Raw genomic sequence first — 18,358 nt, 5'->3', positions numbered from 1 at the left:
GCTCTTTCAGCTAACCTGCCGAACATTTTCTCTCTCCCCATCATTTCCTCTCTTTTGCGGGGGAAAGTATCAAACTGACTTTACTTATGTTTACTTCTACTTTAAAGCAGAGCTTTAGATGTAGGAAGAAGTGTAAAAAAGGAACCTTTTGTTTGTGTGGAGAGAAAATCAGTTCATGGGCATTCTGATTCTGTCTAATGAATAAGCACAGATCTAAAAAAGCATCCATCATGCATGCTATAATATATATTATAGAGCACATATTTTCTACACTGAAATGAGATAGTTGTTTTTCAGTTTGTGCTGTTTAATAGAAATATTTGCTCAAATAATGTTCTTAGTTTTTTGTTTGTTTGTTTCGTGCTTTTATTTCTTAGTTCTGTGAAAATTATTAACCTCCGTGAGAAGACTGTCATAACTATGAAGTAAATATTAAATTAAAGCCAGGAGACGGTTGCGTCACAGCATGTGGACTGGAGACAGACTTTCTAACATTTTCTTTGTTCTGTTGTAAGGAAATCACCTGACACTGAGGTTTACACTGAAATGACACATATAGGAGCAGTACTGATCATCAATGGGAGTTCCCTTCGTTGTGCTATGTACTGTTGTGGTCAGACGTTCACACACACTCATCATAAATGTCATATAGCTTATAACTTAGGGCTTTGAATGATTTCTGCAAACTGTCCTTTTTCGAGGGTGAAACAATTATAAAGCATGCATCTTTAATTAATTAAAAAAACTATAATTGGGTGCACAAGTTTGACTTTTTTAATTTAATTTTTCTAACCCACACACAATATATACAGGCTCAAATACATACATACACTCATTTAAATCCTTTAACATGTGGTACAGAAGGTTCTACACTGCCGTGTAGTTCGAAAAGGACTATTAACCTCTGATTATTGATCACGACTGACTACAACCGAAAGTTTCTCTTGGCCAGCATAAAAGAGACTTGATTGACTCGCTGGATTGAGAAATACTGAGAACAATGGGAAAGTCCAGGAATCTAAGAAGATCTAAGAAGAAGAAATACAAACTACAACACAACTATTGTATGTAAGTACATTCAAATGTGTCACCACTTTGGAAGAAAGCCCAAACTGATCCTTGGTGTTTCAGAAGGCTGTCATGAACAGGATCATGAACCAGTGTTACTATCCACAGTGAAGTGAGTTTTACATTGCCACTGATGGAGAGGGTGCTGACCGGGAAATAAGTCCTTGCCCTGAAATCTACATCTTTAGGCTTGACTAAAATTTGTAGCTGCTTTTTATGTCGTTATGCTGCTTTTTAAGTTGTATGATCAGATGAGGCCAACAATTGAACAGAATGAAAATAAATATGTTTGGAGGAGTAAAGGTGAGGCTTTCAAACCTATGAACACTCTACCATCAAGCATGGTGGTGGCATTTTTTGCTGCCAGTGGTTCTGGAACATTGCACATAATGGATTTAATAATGGTTGAAAGTTGGACACAGTTTAGACCAATAGAACAATAGTTCATCAGGAACCCAATCACTTAAAATGAACTCTACCAATTTGTCTAAGAGAAGTGGTCAAATATCCACACAGAAATATACCAAAAGCTTGTTGATGGATACCAGAAATATCTTATCGAGGTGCAACTGTCTTAGGAACATTTAAACAAATATCAGTGGGGGTGTATGTGTATATTTGAGCCCCTATATGTACTTTTTACCCTCGATTCAAACTCGTGTGCCCTGGGGAAAGGAAAAAAGCTGTTAAAAAAAATTAGGTACCCCAGATTACCATAACACTCATGCCCATAACTTCAGACCATAACTGTATGACTCACACATTTTGTTACAATGGTGAATGTTCATATTAAAATTTTCAAAGAAACAAAGTTTCAAATAGTCAAATAAAGTTAAAACATTGGATGTCAGTAAGAGTGAATATCTTTATTGTGGTTAACTACGAGGCACAGCTCTTGCTGTGAGCGCAGAAGCCACACCCACCTCTTATTCAAACCACCTTCATGTAGGAACAGCCAATCACAACAAACTTGGCTTAAAAGAGAAGCTAAAGCCGCTAGTTTCATGCGCAGGATGAGCTAAGGAGCTGCACCAGTAAATGATACATAAGCATTATTTTAATCTGGAAGGCATGGAAACTAACTGTAGTAGTATTCAGGAATAAAGATCTGGAGCTGGAAATAAGAATAACAGGTCCCCTATAAGATATAACTTCAAATTATTTCCTCCTGTGTTATCTTTAGTTACTTTAAGCTTAAATATTGACAAATGTCTTGTTCTTGACCTTTCCCTCTGACCACAACAATTAAATGGAATATCATTTTAATAATAGTGCTGTGGTTTCTGTTAAGTATACCCTGTTATAGATCTCCTATCTCAATGAATGTTACACACACACACACACACACACATAATTTGACAATTTAGCACATAGCAGACTGCTATCACAGAGTGTAGGATGTACATAATCTCACAAAGTGAATTTTAATTCTGATTTAATTGGAATTAAAGTGGTTTTAAGCCAGAGTTAATGGATTTAGGCGGACTCTAATCCTGGTTTAATGAAGGCTGGTTTAGTGTGCTGCTCGCCCCTTTCATCATCCTAGACATTGGACCACTGCAGTCCAAGTGGTGAATTAATCAGCCACTTTACTTTTTGGTAAGCGGAGGATGGGTGTGTGTGTGTCTGTATGTGTGGTCTTTGTTTTGGGAAACGTGTAAGGAAAGAATCTCTGCTAAATTTGTCTGTATAAATTTGTGAAAATGTTTCATCTTTTGCGACTTTAGCGCGAAGCATTTCTGATTTTCTTTCCTAGTTGTTTCCACGATGTGTGTGCGTGCGCACATTCTTCACCGTGTTCTTGTGGGTGTGTGTTGCTCGCTCGCTCTCCATCCCTATGTAACTGGAGCCCACCCTCTCCTGTCAAAAATAAAAATCATTTGTCCGTTGCACGAGTGTGTCCATTAAAAATGCATGGTGGAGGGAACTGGGGGACACTGGGGAAGAAACGTGATACTCGACTCTCCGGAAGGGCATCAGAGTACCACGGTGGACAAATGGCATCTAGAGAGAAAGAATGGGATGGAGAGGGAGAGAAGTGAGGGAGAGACGGGTGAAGTGAATGGGTAAGTAGGTGGGCATTGTGTTCTTCTCCTGAACAGCTCGCTGCTAATGGGCAGAAGTAACGACTTTTGGGGTCCTTTGCTCTTCTTGTAGGTATACAAATAATCACACCACACAGATCCATCATGTCACTGTTATATTATATCATGAATAAGCCAAGGTCTTTGCAGATGTGTTTTATTTTTATTAAACTAGTACAGAAGCTCTTCTAGATTCCAAAACAAATACCAAGTCAAGAGCTCTACAGTAAATTAGAGTTGATTTCTTTCCCCTTATCGCATGTGTCTCTGTAATGAGAGACTGTTTTAAGGCCAAAACACACAACGCATGACAGCAAAACGTATCTAACCCTCCTCATTGGCTCTTTGAGGCCTGGTGAGATTGGGGATAATTGAACATGCACTGAATGTTGGGAAACCCCAGAGCAAACTAAAAAGTTTGTTAACTACTGTAAGTTGCTGAAAGTGAGGTCAAATAACCCTCCGTTTGACTATAGCGTGTGCAAACTGCTCTGCTTTTGTCCAGGTCCAACTGAGGAGACAATGTTCAAGTGGTAGGCGCAGTACAGCTAACGTAGCTTCTTTTATCTCTTACTCGTTTTAAAATCAAAGGCCAGAGCTGAATAGGTCGGTTACTTTATGCAAATTTGCCTGTACAAGCTCGTGAAAGTGGAACATTATCGCTACTGCACAGGTCTTATTCAGCACGGCAATATCTTTGAAACTGATTTATTTCAATGCCAAGGGTCCCAATTTTAAGTAGTGACAGCATTTGGTTAAACAAGAGAAAAAGAGACCAATGTAAAGGAAATGCAGGAAAAGTGTAAATGTCTGAGTCTGAATCTGTGAGTATTTCAGAAGGGTGTCATTATTTTATCTTTAAATTTTACTAAGATAAGAAAGTAAGGCTTTCTACCTGCCATACATGAAATCCCTTTGGGGTTCTTTAGAATATGTTGTTTGTTAAGATAAAAATAAATATGGGAGTGAATTAAATGTCGTCTTTTCTGCTTATGTGAACAATAGTCGTTTTTTTTGGGGGGGGGGGGTCTTTTGCTTTACTTTTCTTCCCTCAGGGGTGTCTCTAAGCTGTCAGTGCCGATGACGTTCAGGTGTGACTTGTGTACGTGACTATGTGTGTGAATCAGTGAGGGTCTATGGATTTGGGTTTTTCCCCCAAACTTCTGGCCTGGTGTGCTAAACTCATCAAGACAGTAAGCAATCAGATTTGAATGTTCTGTGTACTCTGGTATAAGTCATACATGCACATATTTTGAGGAGTACGGTGAGGCCGTTTTCTCATGTTCACATTGCTTGCTGTCATCTGTCATGCTAACTCTTTCTATATCTTACTGTGAGCCTTACTGTGCCTCTCTTAAGGGACTCTCTGTTTTCTTTCCTTAGTCCTGTCCATCTGCTTCCTATAACACTCGGGCAGTCCAACCTGGCTTTCCAGAAACGCCTTCGACAAAATCAGACATTTATTCACGTACAACCAAAATAGTCCCCCCCCTTCCAACAAAATAAGCCCACTAAAAAAAAACTGTCCTGGGCCTGTGTCAATAGGGTGGTCGAATCTGGACCCAATTAAAACAGGGGACCCCCTAAATTTCCTTCACACCCAGCTTGAGGAAGACCCCAGATTAGAGGAATATTTTCCTTATTGCCGACTTTCACTTTTCACGGGACGGTAATTGAGCCCATGTGTGCTCGGCATTGCGAGGTGTTCCCTTTTTTGGTGGAGTGTGGATAAAAACGGCTCGTTGTTAAAGCCATCGGGGCGGGTCACAGACTTGATAAATCTGTTCTTTCTTCCTCTTTCCTTTTCTTCTGGGTTTTCGCTACAATCCTAGGAATGTTGTTTGGAATTAATAGGAGAGGGAGATTTTCTTCTTTCTGCGAGACTTGGTCAGACGTCCATGTGGGAAGAGGCCTAGATGTAGATGAGATCAAATAAACAAAGTCACCTGTGAGTGATTCCAGGTTCTAATGAGACACAAGTTTGCCTGTTCAAATGTGCACCCACACACACGTACATACTCACATATGCGCGCGAGGCCACACATAGTATGTTCTCGTATGCAATCACAGCCAATTTGATAAGCACAAAAGCAGGTGTTTGTGTCACTGATATCCTGCGCATGTCGTATGCCGCCGCACCAACATACTGGCATACACATGCACGCTCAATGAGGATTAGCCGCAGCTTCTCATAAACTCCGTGACTCAACAGTGAGAGCTTGTGTTGTGCTCCCCTATGCGGTGACCCATCATTATCCTCACTGCGGCTTTGTGAGTGCTCTGCTCTGACAGAGAATGAATGGGCGCTTGTTAAATAAACTCAGGACATTGCTTAGGTACCACAGTTGTCCGCACGATATTATTCTAAGTGCTAATAATAAGAAAAGCATCCGCCCGATTCGTTGCTGTTAAAAAGTCTGATCCGTACCTGCAAGTGCGCTGCGGAGAACTGCGCGAGTCAGGCTTTGATTCATGTCTTCCTAATTGTAATAGACCTGAATCCTCTAAAAACAACATGTGGATAACTCTTATGCACACACAGACACCCACATACAGAGGACTGCGTGTATGCACACACATGCACACACTCCACACACAGGTAATTGTGCCCACCTGGGAAAACATAATTTAGTCAGGCGCCCCTTCCTTCTACTAACACTGCTCTAACGGCACGGATGTGTGTTCCTGTGTGTATGTGTGTGTGTTAGAGTGACCTTTTTTACCCTTTTCTTGCTCTTTGATCCCAGAATGCATTTGACTATCAAAACTCCCTAAGCCCTAAAAAATCCAATTACAATGCAACACTTCACAAACTTTGCACTTCAACGTTTGAAATGATCAAAACGCTTGACCGTGCAGGCCCAGCAGTCTAGCTAAATTAAATAATAGTAATAATAATCATTTATTTGTCTTCTACACTGTAAAACTAAGGCCTCCAATTGCAGGCTGGTGCATATATAAAAGCAATTTTTAATTGCTGTAACATAAGCACCAAAGTGCGAACTGACAACCACCATGTTTAGCTCGAATTCCTTCACAGTCTGCTGAATGTGAGGCTACATAAATCTGTGCCTTCGGTGAGTATCTCAAGGATGAAGACGCAAGCATCTACTCGAGCTTATGTTTTGGTTTCACCAGGAAATTTGTTATTTTAAAACTGTGCTCTGTTGGAGGATGGGGATGGTTGAAAGCACCCAGGCTGGATGAATCTTGTTCTAACCATCTCTGAAGGTGTCTGAGGAAAGTCATGCTTAAGTGACCTTACTGGAAAATCTGTGAATTCTGACCATACCCTCTGAATGTTGCAAGAGAAACTGAGTCTCATCAGCCTCAGTTTCCTATTCCGATATAGCTCATCTTCTTCAATATTCAACATGTTGTGTGTTAAGAGATATAGAATAGAATCTCTAGCAAATGGGCTACAGCAACAGAAGGCCACTGTTAAGAACAGGCAACTGCGGCTACAATTCACACAAGCACACCAACATTCTGCAATAGAGGACTGAAAAATATTGCCTGGTCTGAGGAGTCTCAAGTTCTGATGTAACATTCAAATGGTAGATTCAGAATTTGGCAAAAACAACATGAAAGTATGGATTCATCCTGCCTTGTGTCAACAGTTTAGGTTCTGGTGTTAACAGTTTGAAATGTGTTAACTAACTAACACAGTCTAAGTAACTATTGTTGTGATGTTATAAAAAAAATTTTTTAATTGAAAATGTAATTCATTTATTGCTGGCCATGTCCATCTCTTTACTTCCATCTATACAGTGAAGAGTTGTCCAACTGGGCACAAGTAAAGTATAACCAGTGAAGTGGCCGGTGAGTGTAGTTGCCAATTTTTGGTCAACTGACTAACTGTGAAATAAACCGGCTGTTTAAGGTTTTCATGTCTCATTGAAGTCACTGTTGTTTCTTCTTCTTCTGTGGAGAAATGTCACATATATCTCGAAACAAATACGATATAGAATCCTAAGCACATAATGGCAAAGGTGAAACGTAATAAATACCTGCTTTGATTTGAATGCATTTACTATTTAAGAAGTTCTGTCAATCTAAAAACGTTTTCCATGATATCAACAATTTCAGGGATGAAGACGCGCTGTTGACTCCATAGATGACACCACTGACGTAAAGGACAGAAGTCTGATGGCAGGCACCTGCTGTGCCCTTTTTAATAATCACAAAGTGATGCCAACAGTGACACACACACACACACACACACACACACAGACACACACACACACCCCAATAAACATGAGCATGAGTCTGATCTGGGCAGGCCCCAGCTATCTTTGGCATCTCCTCTATTTTGGTGGTTGCTGTGCCAGTCTGCTCAGGCAGTGATGTCAGCTGATACAAATTGACACCACTACCAGCTGTTGCCCTGCCTTAATCATGTTAGGATATGTGGCGATTTTTTTTTACAATGCAAGTTGAGCATTGAGCTTTATGTGCATAATTTAAAGCAGCTCGTTTGCACTTACTGTAACCGATCTAATGCGAAGAAGCAGACAGCAAATCTTTCACTAAAACATTTACTCAAATATTGCCTTACATGTCATGAACATTAACAAATTAATGTGTTCATGTGCTAAACCCACATTTAATTGATACAGAACTGAAAAGCAGATTGTCCTTCCAAACTCTGTCTTCTTTCTCGTAATTTCCAATTTTGAATAATTAAATTCAAATTAGATTCAAGGCTCAATGAGAGCTTCTTTCTTATTTGAAAACAGAACAACAACACATATTCATTATCGACCACAATAATAAGATCATGCAAGACGTGCGATATCGGTGCCATGAACTACTAAATGCTGTCTACTACAGAACTATTCAGGTAACTGCTGCAGTTACTACAGACAGCTAGCACAGTCACTACTGCCTGTTATATGGAAATGTAGTGGCACCTACAGGACATTAGCAGACCTATATAGGTCTGCTTTTTATATAGGTAAAGCAGACCTAAATTTTAAATTCTGAGGTATGTGTTTAGATCCCAATGAGAGGGTCCTCATAAATAAAGCTCAATAACTACCTTAGCTTTAGCTCGTCTGGCTTACTGTGCTCCATTTAGTTACTGGTCTACGTTACCATCTTTATAGTTTTTGTAAATGCTGTCCTCTAATTGTGCCCTCAGTGCCTTTCTCAATAGTACTTTTTGTTAAGAAGACTCCTCTGCTGCCATCTACTGGTATAAAAAAAGATGTTGCAGGCATCATGAGCAACCCACATCACCCTCTGCATGAGTCTGTGAGTGCGCTGAGCGGTCAGAGTCTGAGACACCCTCGCTTCAGGAAGGAGCACTCTTGCAGATTGTTCATCCCGACAGCAGGTAGAGTCTATAACTCCTCAACAATGATGTCATGAGTCACTTGGGCACTGTGGACATCCAGTGGACTTCCACGGTCACCACTTCATGCATAATGCACCATATATATGTATGGACATGTGCATGTGCATGTGTATGTATATACAGTATAGATAGATAGATAGATAGATAGATAGATATGTTTAGTGTGTACATGTGTGTATGCATGTACATATCTATACTTAAAGATACTTACTTACATAGTAATAGTAGTAGTAGAATAGTTCAATTTAAATCTTATCTTATCTTATAACAGAATAGTTATCAGAAATAGACAATCAGTAAGAAATAAGCAAATCACAAACCCCACAATCCACCTTTTATGGAAATTTATAAGAGAGACCCTGATAACTCCCTGATTCATAAGCAACATGCTGAGAGACGTATTAGGGGAGCTGAAGGGGAAGCGTGTGCGGCAGGAGTCACAGATGTGTTCAAGGTGGGGATGGGATTACATCATATCAGCCCTCCCTTGTGTGCAATGGTGACTCCTGCATGACCTCATCTGGTCAGGCAGAATAAGAAATGAATAACATAATATATATAATAATAATAATAATAATAATAATAATAATAATAATAATAATAATAATAATAATAATAATAATAATAATAATAATAATAATAATAATGTTTGGGATGTGTCCTATTTGGTTCAGCATCAAGGATCATCTAATCTGTGGTAAACATTACATTTTTAATATATCATGTCAATCAAATGCAATTTTTAAAAATCCAATAAAATATCAAATTAATTCAAAACTAAGATACGTACTTATTTTAAATTCATAGTTTTCCTGAAATATTTTCTTCAATTTATAAAATTTGTATCACATGTTTACTATGTGCTAAACCTGATAGTTTCCTTAATAATCTGAGTATTTATCATATCTATGCATATGTGCAGATATTTTAACTGTGGATTATCCAGCAAGTAAATGTCATTGTAGAAAAGTACAATGTTTTGAAGTGAATTTAAAAATCACTATAACAAATGAGCCTGCAGATTTTGGCCTCACTTAAATTTTGTCCAGGAGATGGCAGTCTGTAGATACTTCATGCATGGCAAATGCAGTATCCAGAGACGGCATTGTGGATAGGCCTGGACAGTAAGAATAGAAAGCACAAAGTTATGTGAGTCATTGGGTTAAATGCTGTTGTTTTCTGCGAGAGTATGTGGTTTGTAGATGGGCTGGTCAGTGCATCAGTCCTTAGAGAGGTTCTAGGAAGTAAAATACAACATCAGCTTATGCTGTCGTACAGTAGTGACGTACAGCAAAGCCGAGATCAAGTTTTCAAAGAAAAACAAGGGTCATGCAGATGTGAAACATGATGGGATCAGATGGAACAAAATGTGATTTTTTCGTTTCCTCCCCTCATTGTGTGGACCTTTTCCACACCACAATTTTGGGCAGCCATCCAACAAAACAATTAGCAAGTATGGGAATCCCAGCCCTGCTCTCATACAGTTCCCTCCCTCTCTCTCTCCTCTATCTCTCCTCCTCTCCTGCTTTCTCCCTGCAGCTGGAGCCAGGAGAGAGGCAGCCAAGTTTATTTTCTCCTTGGTGGTCCCTTTGGGGTGGTGGCGAGGCCCCCGCCGTACTCCTGCTGATGTATTAGGTGAGGGTCCTTTAAGAGATGTCGGTGGGACTCTTTTATTACTGCTGCACTTAATCTTATTGTTCATGTTAAAGGATACTTGTTACTATTCTTATTTTTCTTCTTCATCTTCTTTTATTTATGTAACAACTGTGTGTGATTAATCTCACCTACATCCCTGCTGCTAGTTTGAAATGGGAAGTCCTAATCATTAAAGACGATAGTGTAAAAATCAAGGAAACTGAGAATACACCCAGGGGTTAATGGAAGCTTCAGTTGGCAATATTTTATAAAATTATTATTTTCCAAATTCACTCATAAAAAAGATGAGCAAAATACAAAAAAAATGACTGACTGGATTGACTTTATGTTTTTTGCCTTGCTCTTTTGCTCCCTGATGTAGTATTCAGATCCTTCTCAGATCTTTGTTTTGTCTTAAAACAACTCACAATATCCTAAATGAAAACTCTCAAACTGACTCAAACTGAGAGTTTTTAAATGGAAATGTCAATTTAAAAACAGAAGAGTTCAGAGCATTTCACTGAAAGGCTCTGATGAGACATTATGAGCTCACTGGCTGATTCTCACAGCGCTCTGGAGACATAAATAAATAAGTAAAAGAAAACAAAACATCTTCTTTTATTGAATGGCTAAATCTACAGCAATGTAGCTAATATATCATAAATAGATCAAAAGATATGGATGGAAAATCGGCCAATAATTATACTAGCTATAGCCAAACAACTTGGAAAACAGGCTGATATATATATATATATATATATATATATATATATATATATATATATATATATATATATATATATATATATATATATATATGAAAAAATTGCCTAAAGATTCTCTACATTTCTAAAAGTATGATAACTACGTGTTATTTTTTTTGACTTGAAAGAGTACTTGACCTCCAGAGGTCATATAGGTTATAGCCTAGGTGTTTAGTTAGTTGTTTTTAAGGAGTAAGTGAAAACTAGTGCTTTCTCCCTTTTTTGCGCTCTCTTTTTTTTCATTCCCAATAAACCGCAGTGAGAAAAGTGAGAGAGACCAAGGGGGAGAGGCCTTGTGTCAGAGCGCATAAATAACTGTCGACGTGATGTAAACACAGCGGTCATAACCCGAGCAAATTAAAACAACTGGTCTGGGCGGGATTAAAGCAGGTTTTCTACGTCTAAAAAAAAAACAAAACTCCAGCGTCCGCTGACCTCCAGCGACTCCCTTCTGATTGGCCGAATGCTAATTAGTCAATCCAATCACCGCATGCGCGCGTGAGTTGATAAGGCAAAATGCAATTAAGCTAACGAAAAACGACGATGGCTGCTCATATTTTAGCGGTGTAGCTTCATAAATAAGATAATAAACTGTTATTAAACAGTCCTGACAGTTAGGTTAAAATAATTTAAAAAAGTAAAAGTCAGTGACAACAATGATACTTCTCACACTGGCACCCGGTTTATTTACCTTTCTTGCATTTACCCCATCAGCAAAGTTTGCAACGAGATAAACATGATTTGGCCTGTTTGGCCTGTTTACGCCACAAGAAGAGTAACTCCTTTATAACGCCTACATAATCTACCAAGGCAAACGTTTGTTTATGTAACGACAGCTTTGTCCACTGTTATCTTTCAGACACAACAGAGGGAGACTCGGGCTATCTGTACCTACGCTTTGTTGGTGGGCAGGGTCTGCTATTCTGAAGGAATGGAGCGATAAGGCGGGTTGCCAGGTCAAACTATTGGCCCACACAAGAAAAAAATAATAAGGACTGATTACACAGAGTGTAAAAGTGGTACAAATATATTTCATATACTTCATGTAATCTGTACAACAATTTGAGCAGGTTTCATGTGCCTTATCCAGCCATCCATCAAATCATCCATCCATCATAAGACAATTGCAAAACACAGGCCTGCATCAGTAAAAACGCATCTGCGGATTATTACTGTTTGTTGATAAAAAAAAAAAGAAAAAAGAAAGAAAGAAAGAAAGAAAGAAAAAGAAAAAGAAAAAAGAAAACGAAAAAAGCAATTTAAAGTACAAAGTTTATCTTTGAACCAGCAAAGATAAAAGATCACAATGCATTTAAATAAACGATTTTTTTTTCTTTACGGGAACGAAGGAGAGTGGGATGCCCTTCCGTTATTCCCACTCAAAGTCTGCAGAGATGAGACTTGCATTTCAGTCACTATAGGATTTTTTTTCATTGTTCCTTTAAAAAGGCAAAGAGCTGCTGCCACTGAGCTGCATCAAGACGCCGTAGTTCCGCACAACCTCGTTGAGTTCAGCATCTCCTTCAAATCGTTCTCCGGTTTACCTGCAACCATGAAAGGCCACGTCTGCGGAGGAAAACGCAACCAGTTAGAGCGTGCACTGTCAAAGAGTTTAGACTAAATCAAACCTAAATTCAGAGCCAGTATGCGTGGAATCACCTTAAACCACTAGGTAAACACAATAAAAACGTCATTCATTTGGAGCAAACACTCTCACTTAGTGCTCTCGGGTGTCATTAAAACAAACATTTTAGTCACAAAGGCCACAATAAAAAGCTATAACGTGGAACATTTAACGTTTTCTGGCTCCAATATTCATATTTAATTAAGTTCAGTTCTAGCGTTTGATAAATAATTTTGAATTGCAATCCGTTTTTTTTTTCCAATTTGCTCCGAAAACTTATTTTAAAAAATTACATCATTGCAACATTAATTTTACCTGTCTCCCCAACGAATCACTGCCGGCACTGACGGCCTAACGATGAAATTATTTCCAATTGCACTAATTGGTCTGCAGCCTACAGTGATTGTAAACTGTCGGGTATTCATTACGCTTGCACGAGGTTGGCTGTTTGCTTGTTTGTGTTTTTTTTACCTCCCTCGTGCACCTGCCTAGTTGAGCGATCGCCCTCCTTTGTCACTTTACTTGAGTAATTGAGGCCTATAATTTGGCCTTTGCAGGCCACGTTAAAATAACAAAACAACATTGGATTTTGATTAAAAGCGATTCAGGTATTTCACTACATTATTATATCAAAACTCCAAATTGGAAGTGTGGAAATTTTGGGAGCAAAAAAGTACAAGCCCCTTAAGCCCATTCTCACCAGGTTAACAGGGTGGATATATCCATTTTCGTATTTGTCGTTGGCCAGTATCTGTCGGAGGTGCGCTATGTAGCTAGACGCCAGGCGCAGTGTGTCCAGTTTGGAGAGCTTGGTATCCGGTGGTACCCAGGGTAAGGAGGTCTTAAGCCGGGAGAAGGCTTTGGACAGGACTCTCATCCTGGCTCTTTCCCGGGCGTTGGCCGCGTTCCTCTGCACCTGCTTGCCCTCCTGTTGGACCACACCCTTGGGCGCCGTTTTCCTGGACGTTGTCTTCCGTTTTTTGCCGGGCGTTTCTCTCCGTTCCTCGTTTGCGCATGAGCCCTCGCAGTTTGAGCTCTCCTCCGTGCTCTCGTTGGAATCTTTACCGGAGGAACCAAACTTCAGGATGCCGTCCAGGAGCTCGTCGTCGACATCGCTGAGAGACCCGGTGGACATATTAGTACCGTATTCCCACTGAAGCGGGCTCAAAACATGGGAGCAGAATTCTTCGGCTGGACACGATTGAACAGGATGCGCGCTGGATGTTCATGAACAACTAACTGTGCAGAAAGGAACAGACTTTTTTATCTTTGTGACCAGAGAGGGCGTTACCACATGCTGGGAGGAGACAGCGGTACTGATCTTTCTTGCTGGCTCCCCAAAGGTTTCGAGGATCCTAAGGGACCCTGGATGAGCCCAAGATGTAGGACATGTGTTTTATTTTAATCACTGTTCAACCCGGAACATGAGATTTCCTCATAAAAAAAGAGAGACAGGTGCATTTATGTAACCCAGAGTAAAATCTGTTTCCTGCACTTATTCCTGCCATCGAATGCATCGCAGGTACATGACTCCAACCACATGACTTTGCTCAGCCAATCGGACGGCATGTGGGTCATAGTAAGCCTGTCCCGGCTTCCTCCTGTCAGATGCGTGGAGGCAAGCCAGGTGACAGAGCTGTTGCAGGTTTGTATTGGCAAACACTTGCTTTTTCCGTTTTAATGCTTCTTTTAACACCCACTAACTTATGCAACTTAGATGCTGGTTACTGTGAGCCAGAGCCATAGTGTTGTTGTGCACTGAACAGAACGGAATTGGTGAGTTTGAACTTTTAATTGATTGTTTGTATTGCTACCAGCTGGCGCTAATTGGTTGCTGCCGGTCCAAACAATTTGATTTTGATTTGACTGGTATTTGTTGAATAAATAGTGCTGTGAAGCTATATAGTCTGTATATAGCAGTTGAAATGTTTCAGTTGAATCCTTATTGGTTAAATATACTGTTTGTTTATTTGTGTACACAGGAACAAGAATAACTTAATGTTTTTAGCTTAATTGGCTGACATTTTTTGTATTATTCTTGTGAATTCTTATTGGCCTTGTTTATTTAATGCAGGCCAGGTGAACCCTTTTCGGGTATGAAAAAGGATGGCGAGCCAATGAGCGGCTAGGAGCAGGACTCATTCCGCAATCGAAGCTTCCACTGGTTGGGTAGGAAGCTATCAAAGACGACGCTCTGTCCCCATTCTCTCAATATACTGATTTTCACACTCATACACACCATTCCCCCGTTTATGGACAATAGCGCTTGGACATCTCTCATGGACACTCAGATAAAACTCATGGACTTCAGTGTGGATCAGTGTTTTTGATGTCAACAAGTGTTGTTTATGGGGAACTGTTTTCTATGGTGCTTGGTACAAGCCGGAAGAATTGGCTTAGTTGTTTTGTGCACCCTCACTGGGTTTTTGGTTAATAGAATAGCTGCAGCAGGAGTGATTATTTAAGTTTTCCTTTTCTTTTCTTGTTAATTTTCTTTGAGGTTCGGTTAAATACATGATACCTGCAAAAGCATTTTGTGTTGTGTGTGTTTATTAATTACTGCCCATCAGCTCCTGTAGCATTCCTAGATCTTCTGATTAATAATAATAACCATAATACTTCACTGATTGATAATGACCATAATACCTCACCCAATACCTAGCCTGTATTGAGTCATTGGCGCTTCATCAGTGTTACATTTATACATAGAATTTCTTTCTTTCTTTCTTGAACCTTTTGTCATAATTACTGAAAAATTACATTGGCAACTACATGCATGGCCCACCAATCAGTTCTGTACATCTACTGTATTTTAAGTTAACCTTTGTCTTGCTTGAGACCTCCAAATTATGTAGTTACAGTGATCACAGCACACAACTGCACTCCTTAAACTATGCAGCCTGAAGTAGGGTTCACAATAAAGTGATTAATTTTTTTTTTTTTTAATGCATTAGTTGCAACATGAATAAAGACGTGCATTCTTAGAAACTGGAAATGAACTAACCATTAGCAAAATACAAATGTAATCTGTGTAGTGATATGTTGTCTCTTAATTACAAGAAAAATGTAGTCTTTTTATTTCATTGAATAACGAATTAGGAAATTAGATTTGTGCAAAATAATTGCAATCCAGCTCCAAAAGGATCACAGTTTAGCCAGTTCCGCTCACAGTGTCCACATAACTTTCAGCACATCTTGCCAGTTAACAGAATAAAGTGCAAGGACAGTGGGTGTGGGGTTTTTGGAGTGGTGTCACGTCTCAAATGGCAAACTGGCGCCTCAGTCCCCTCTGATGTAATAGATACCTGGCACCCACAATCCCCTGTTTGGCCTTCCACATCATTCCACACTGATGCTCCATGCACTGGCCCACTCAGGCCCAAGTCCAAACAACAGAGGTCTCTGGAGCTCCGGTGGGGTACATTACTGATAATCCCATGCTTCCTGTTCACTTGCTTTTTTTTTTTGTTTAAACTGTTCATCATTACACTGAAATATGACGAGTTTGCATGAAGCTTCAGGTGTTTCCTCCTGGGATGCGGGATTGTGTTTGTGGGTTCGTGTTTGTGCGAGCAGATCCGTTGGCTACACAGCTGAAGTGTGCGAGGAAAAGAGGTGTGTCTCCTGAGAGCTGACCTTTAGCCCCATAGCTTCCGGTGTCACAGTGCATCCAAACGGGTATTATCTAATTTATCAATAAGAAACACACAGTGAAATCCTTCCATTTTGGCTGGGCTGCACTTCTTCAAGTGGAAAAGCCTTAAAAAGGATAGAGGAAGAACAAAGCTCTTTGGGAAGAAATACAGGACAGATGTAAGGAAATGAGTAAGAAAGTAGAGCAAAGAGAAAAGAAAAGATAAGTGGGGGGAAAGGAGGGAGAGGGAAGAGAGGAAGAAGGGGGTTTAATCTTCTGGGTGGGCTGGAAATCAAAGCACTTAGTTGAAAAGTAATAATAGAGTCTGTTAGATTGATGATCACCTCTGAGATACATGGATCCACCAGAGAGAAACAGAGAGTGCAAGAGAGAGGGAAAGGGAGTCGAACAAAAATAGCTCACGAAAACCTTTTTTTCTCTGTCCCGTGTGTCGATAAAACACAGGCCCTGATGTAACACTGTCATAAATATAATTTGTACTCTTACTTAAATTCACACGTGGCCTATAAGGCAGAGAAACCCTATGTGGTGAGTGGGCATTCCGTTCTTCTTAATAATAATAACAAATAAAGGTCCTGTAAGTGTTTAGGAGAGCCTTTCAGTGAGCATTTTGCCCTCTCAGAGCCTCACTCATACTCACAGTGACACGAGGCAACAGGTGGAGAGGGGGCAGTGAGAAAGATGGAAAGAGAAAAAAAAAAGTGGGGACCCTGGCACTTATGGAGGGACATGCTGCTAATTAGCCGGTTTGGGGCCAAAGGTTAGGCTGGTTGTGTGATGTCACCAGGCAGGGACGGGTTCCAGATGTTGTTCACAGGGCCACCGAGGGGGACATCTGATCCTGTGCGTCATTATCATCTGTCTCTCTCTCTCCTCATGCACAGGAACACCTCTGTTACATGTTTAAGACAACAGTGTGTTAAAAAAAACAAAAAAACAGCAAATGCTAAATATGTCATTTGAAAATCATAAAAAAGAAACCAAGACAATGAGTGTTTTGACTTGTAACATGAATTGGATCAGATAGATAGATACTGTTGTCCAAACAGAGACTAATGAGGTGAAACTTGAACTAAATTTTAAAATGTTCCATGTGTTAATTGCATTATATGCAATTTGTCCAAAACTTTTAATTACCAGAATATGTAGGTGGAAACGAAAATCCATGATATCCCTGTCTTTGTTTTTACAGGGCAAAGTATAACTGCACTATATGCTGAGCACTTGGTGACAGTGGGAAGGAAAAACTCCTTTTTAACAGGAAGGTACAGCCATCTGCTATCACCAGATGGGGGTAAGGGGAGAAACACAGGACAAGACACACTGTGGAAGACAGCCAAAGATTAATAATAGCTAATGACTGAATTCAAAGTGGTTTATAAACACATGGAGGTGAGTGAAGAAGAAGCTGTTTCAGAGTCTCAGGGCCTTCCACACCACTGTGCTACCCCACCCATACAAATGTAGAGGTGTAACTGAACCCTCGTTGAGAGACTACACAAGCCATCATGTTCATATACTATGATGTCTACACTTTTTGTCATAGAAGTTGCCTCTGGAAAGCACAAGTTTTATGAGGCAGCAGTTTATCTAACACTGCTGCAAGTGTTAATCAAACATGATGAAATAGGTTTTATTTCAGTGTCATTTTGTCTGGCACAAAGTCAAGACAGATGGTTTAGAGGAAAATGCACTGCAAGCTATAGCATTAACCTGACGTTATCAGTATTTCACGGCATCAGACAAATTTATCGTTTACTGAAAAAGAGTCTGATGTCATTATTGCTTGATTAGCGTCTATGCAGTGACATGAAGTTATCAGTGAGCAATGACAATAGAGATTATTTTTTTCACCTCATTTCAGTTTTTTTTACAGAGCAAAGATGAATAAGTGTGGCTTTAGTTTCACTAAAACATGTTTCTCTTTTGATTTCTTTACTCAGGTTTCAAACCTTGTGTGTGTTTCCTTAAAAAGGCGAAAAACCTTAAGGCACGGTATGTTGCTGCAAAACAATTGACAAATGAAATCGAAAGGAATCGTGGAATAAAGCAAAAACACTGTTGTGTTTACAGTCCATGCTCATGTTTTTGTGACTCAAAGGGGCTGAATGAAAAAAAAATGAAACTAGCTGGTTGATATAGCCGTAAGGGGAGAAACTATAACTCTGG

At 39.7% G+C, this 18,358-nt stretch overlaps 1 protein-coding gene across 1 annotated transcript; it reads right to left on the bottom strand.

The window, feature by feature from the left end:
* Positions 1-11,142: 11,142 nt before the first annotated feature.
* On the bottom strand, positions 11,143-13,756 carry tcf21 (transcription factor 21). Its single transcript, XM_006797180.2, has 2 exons — positions 13,235-13,756; positions 11,143-12,476 (listed from the first exon to the last, which is right to left on the bottom strand). The coding sequence occupies exons 1-2, from the start codon at positions 13,667-13,669 to the stop codon at positions 12,387-12,389; spliced, it is 525 nt and encodes a 174-aa protein (XP_006797243.2). The 5' UTR covers positions 13,670-13,756; the 3' UTR covers positions 11,143-12,386.
* Between the last annotated feature and the right edge of the window lie 4,602 nt (positions 13,757-18,358).

The sequence above is a fragment of the Neolamprologus brichardi genome, chromosome 15 (assembly GCF_056152115.1).
Source record: "Neolamprologus brichardi isolate AB-2024 chromosome 15, ASM5615211v1, whole genome shotgun sequence".
Taxonomy (NCBI): Eukaryota; Metazoa; Chordata; class Actinopteri; order Cichliformes; family Cichlidae; genus Neolamprologus; species Neolamprologus brichardi.
This window is presented reverse-complemented; position numbering and strand designations above follow the sequence as displayed.

Coding starts and splice junctions, on each gene's coding strand:
- tcf21 (XM_006797180.2), bottom strand. CDS start 13,669: ATGTCCACCGGGTCTCTCAGCGATGTCGACGACGAGCTCCTGGACGGC. Junction 12,477..13,234: donor ATATCCACCCTGTTAACCTG/GTGAGAATGGGC, acceptor TTTCCTCCGCAG/ACGTGGCCTTTCATGGTTGC.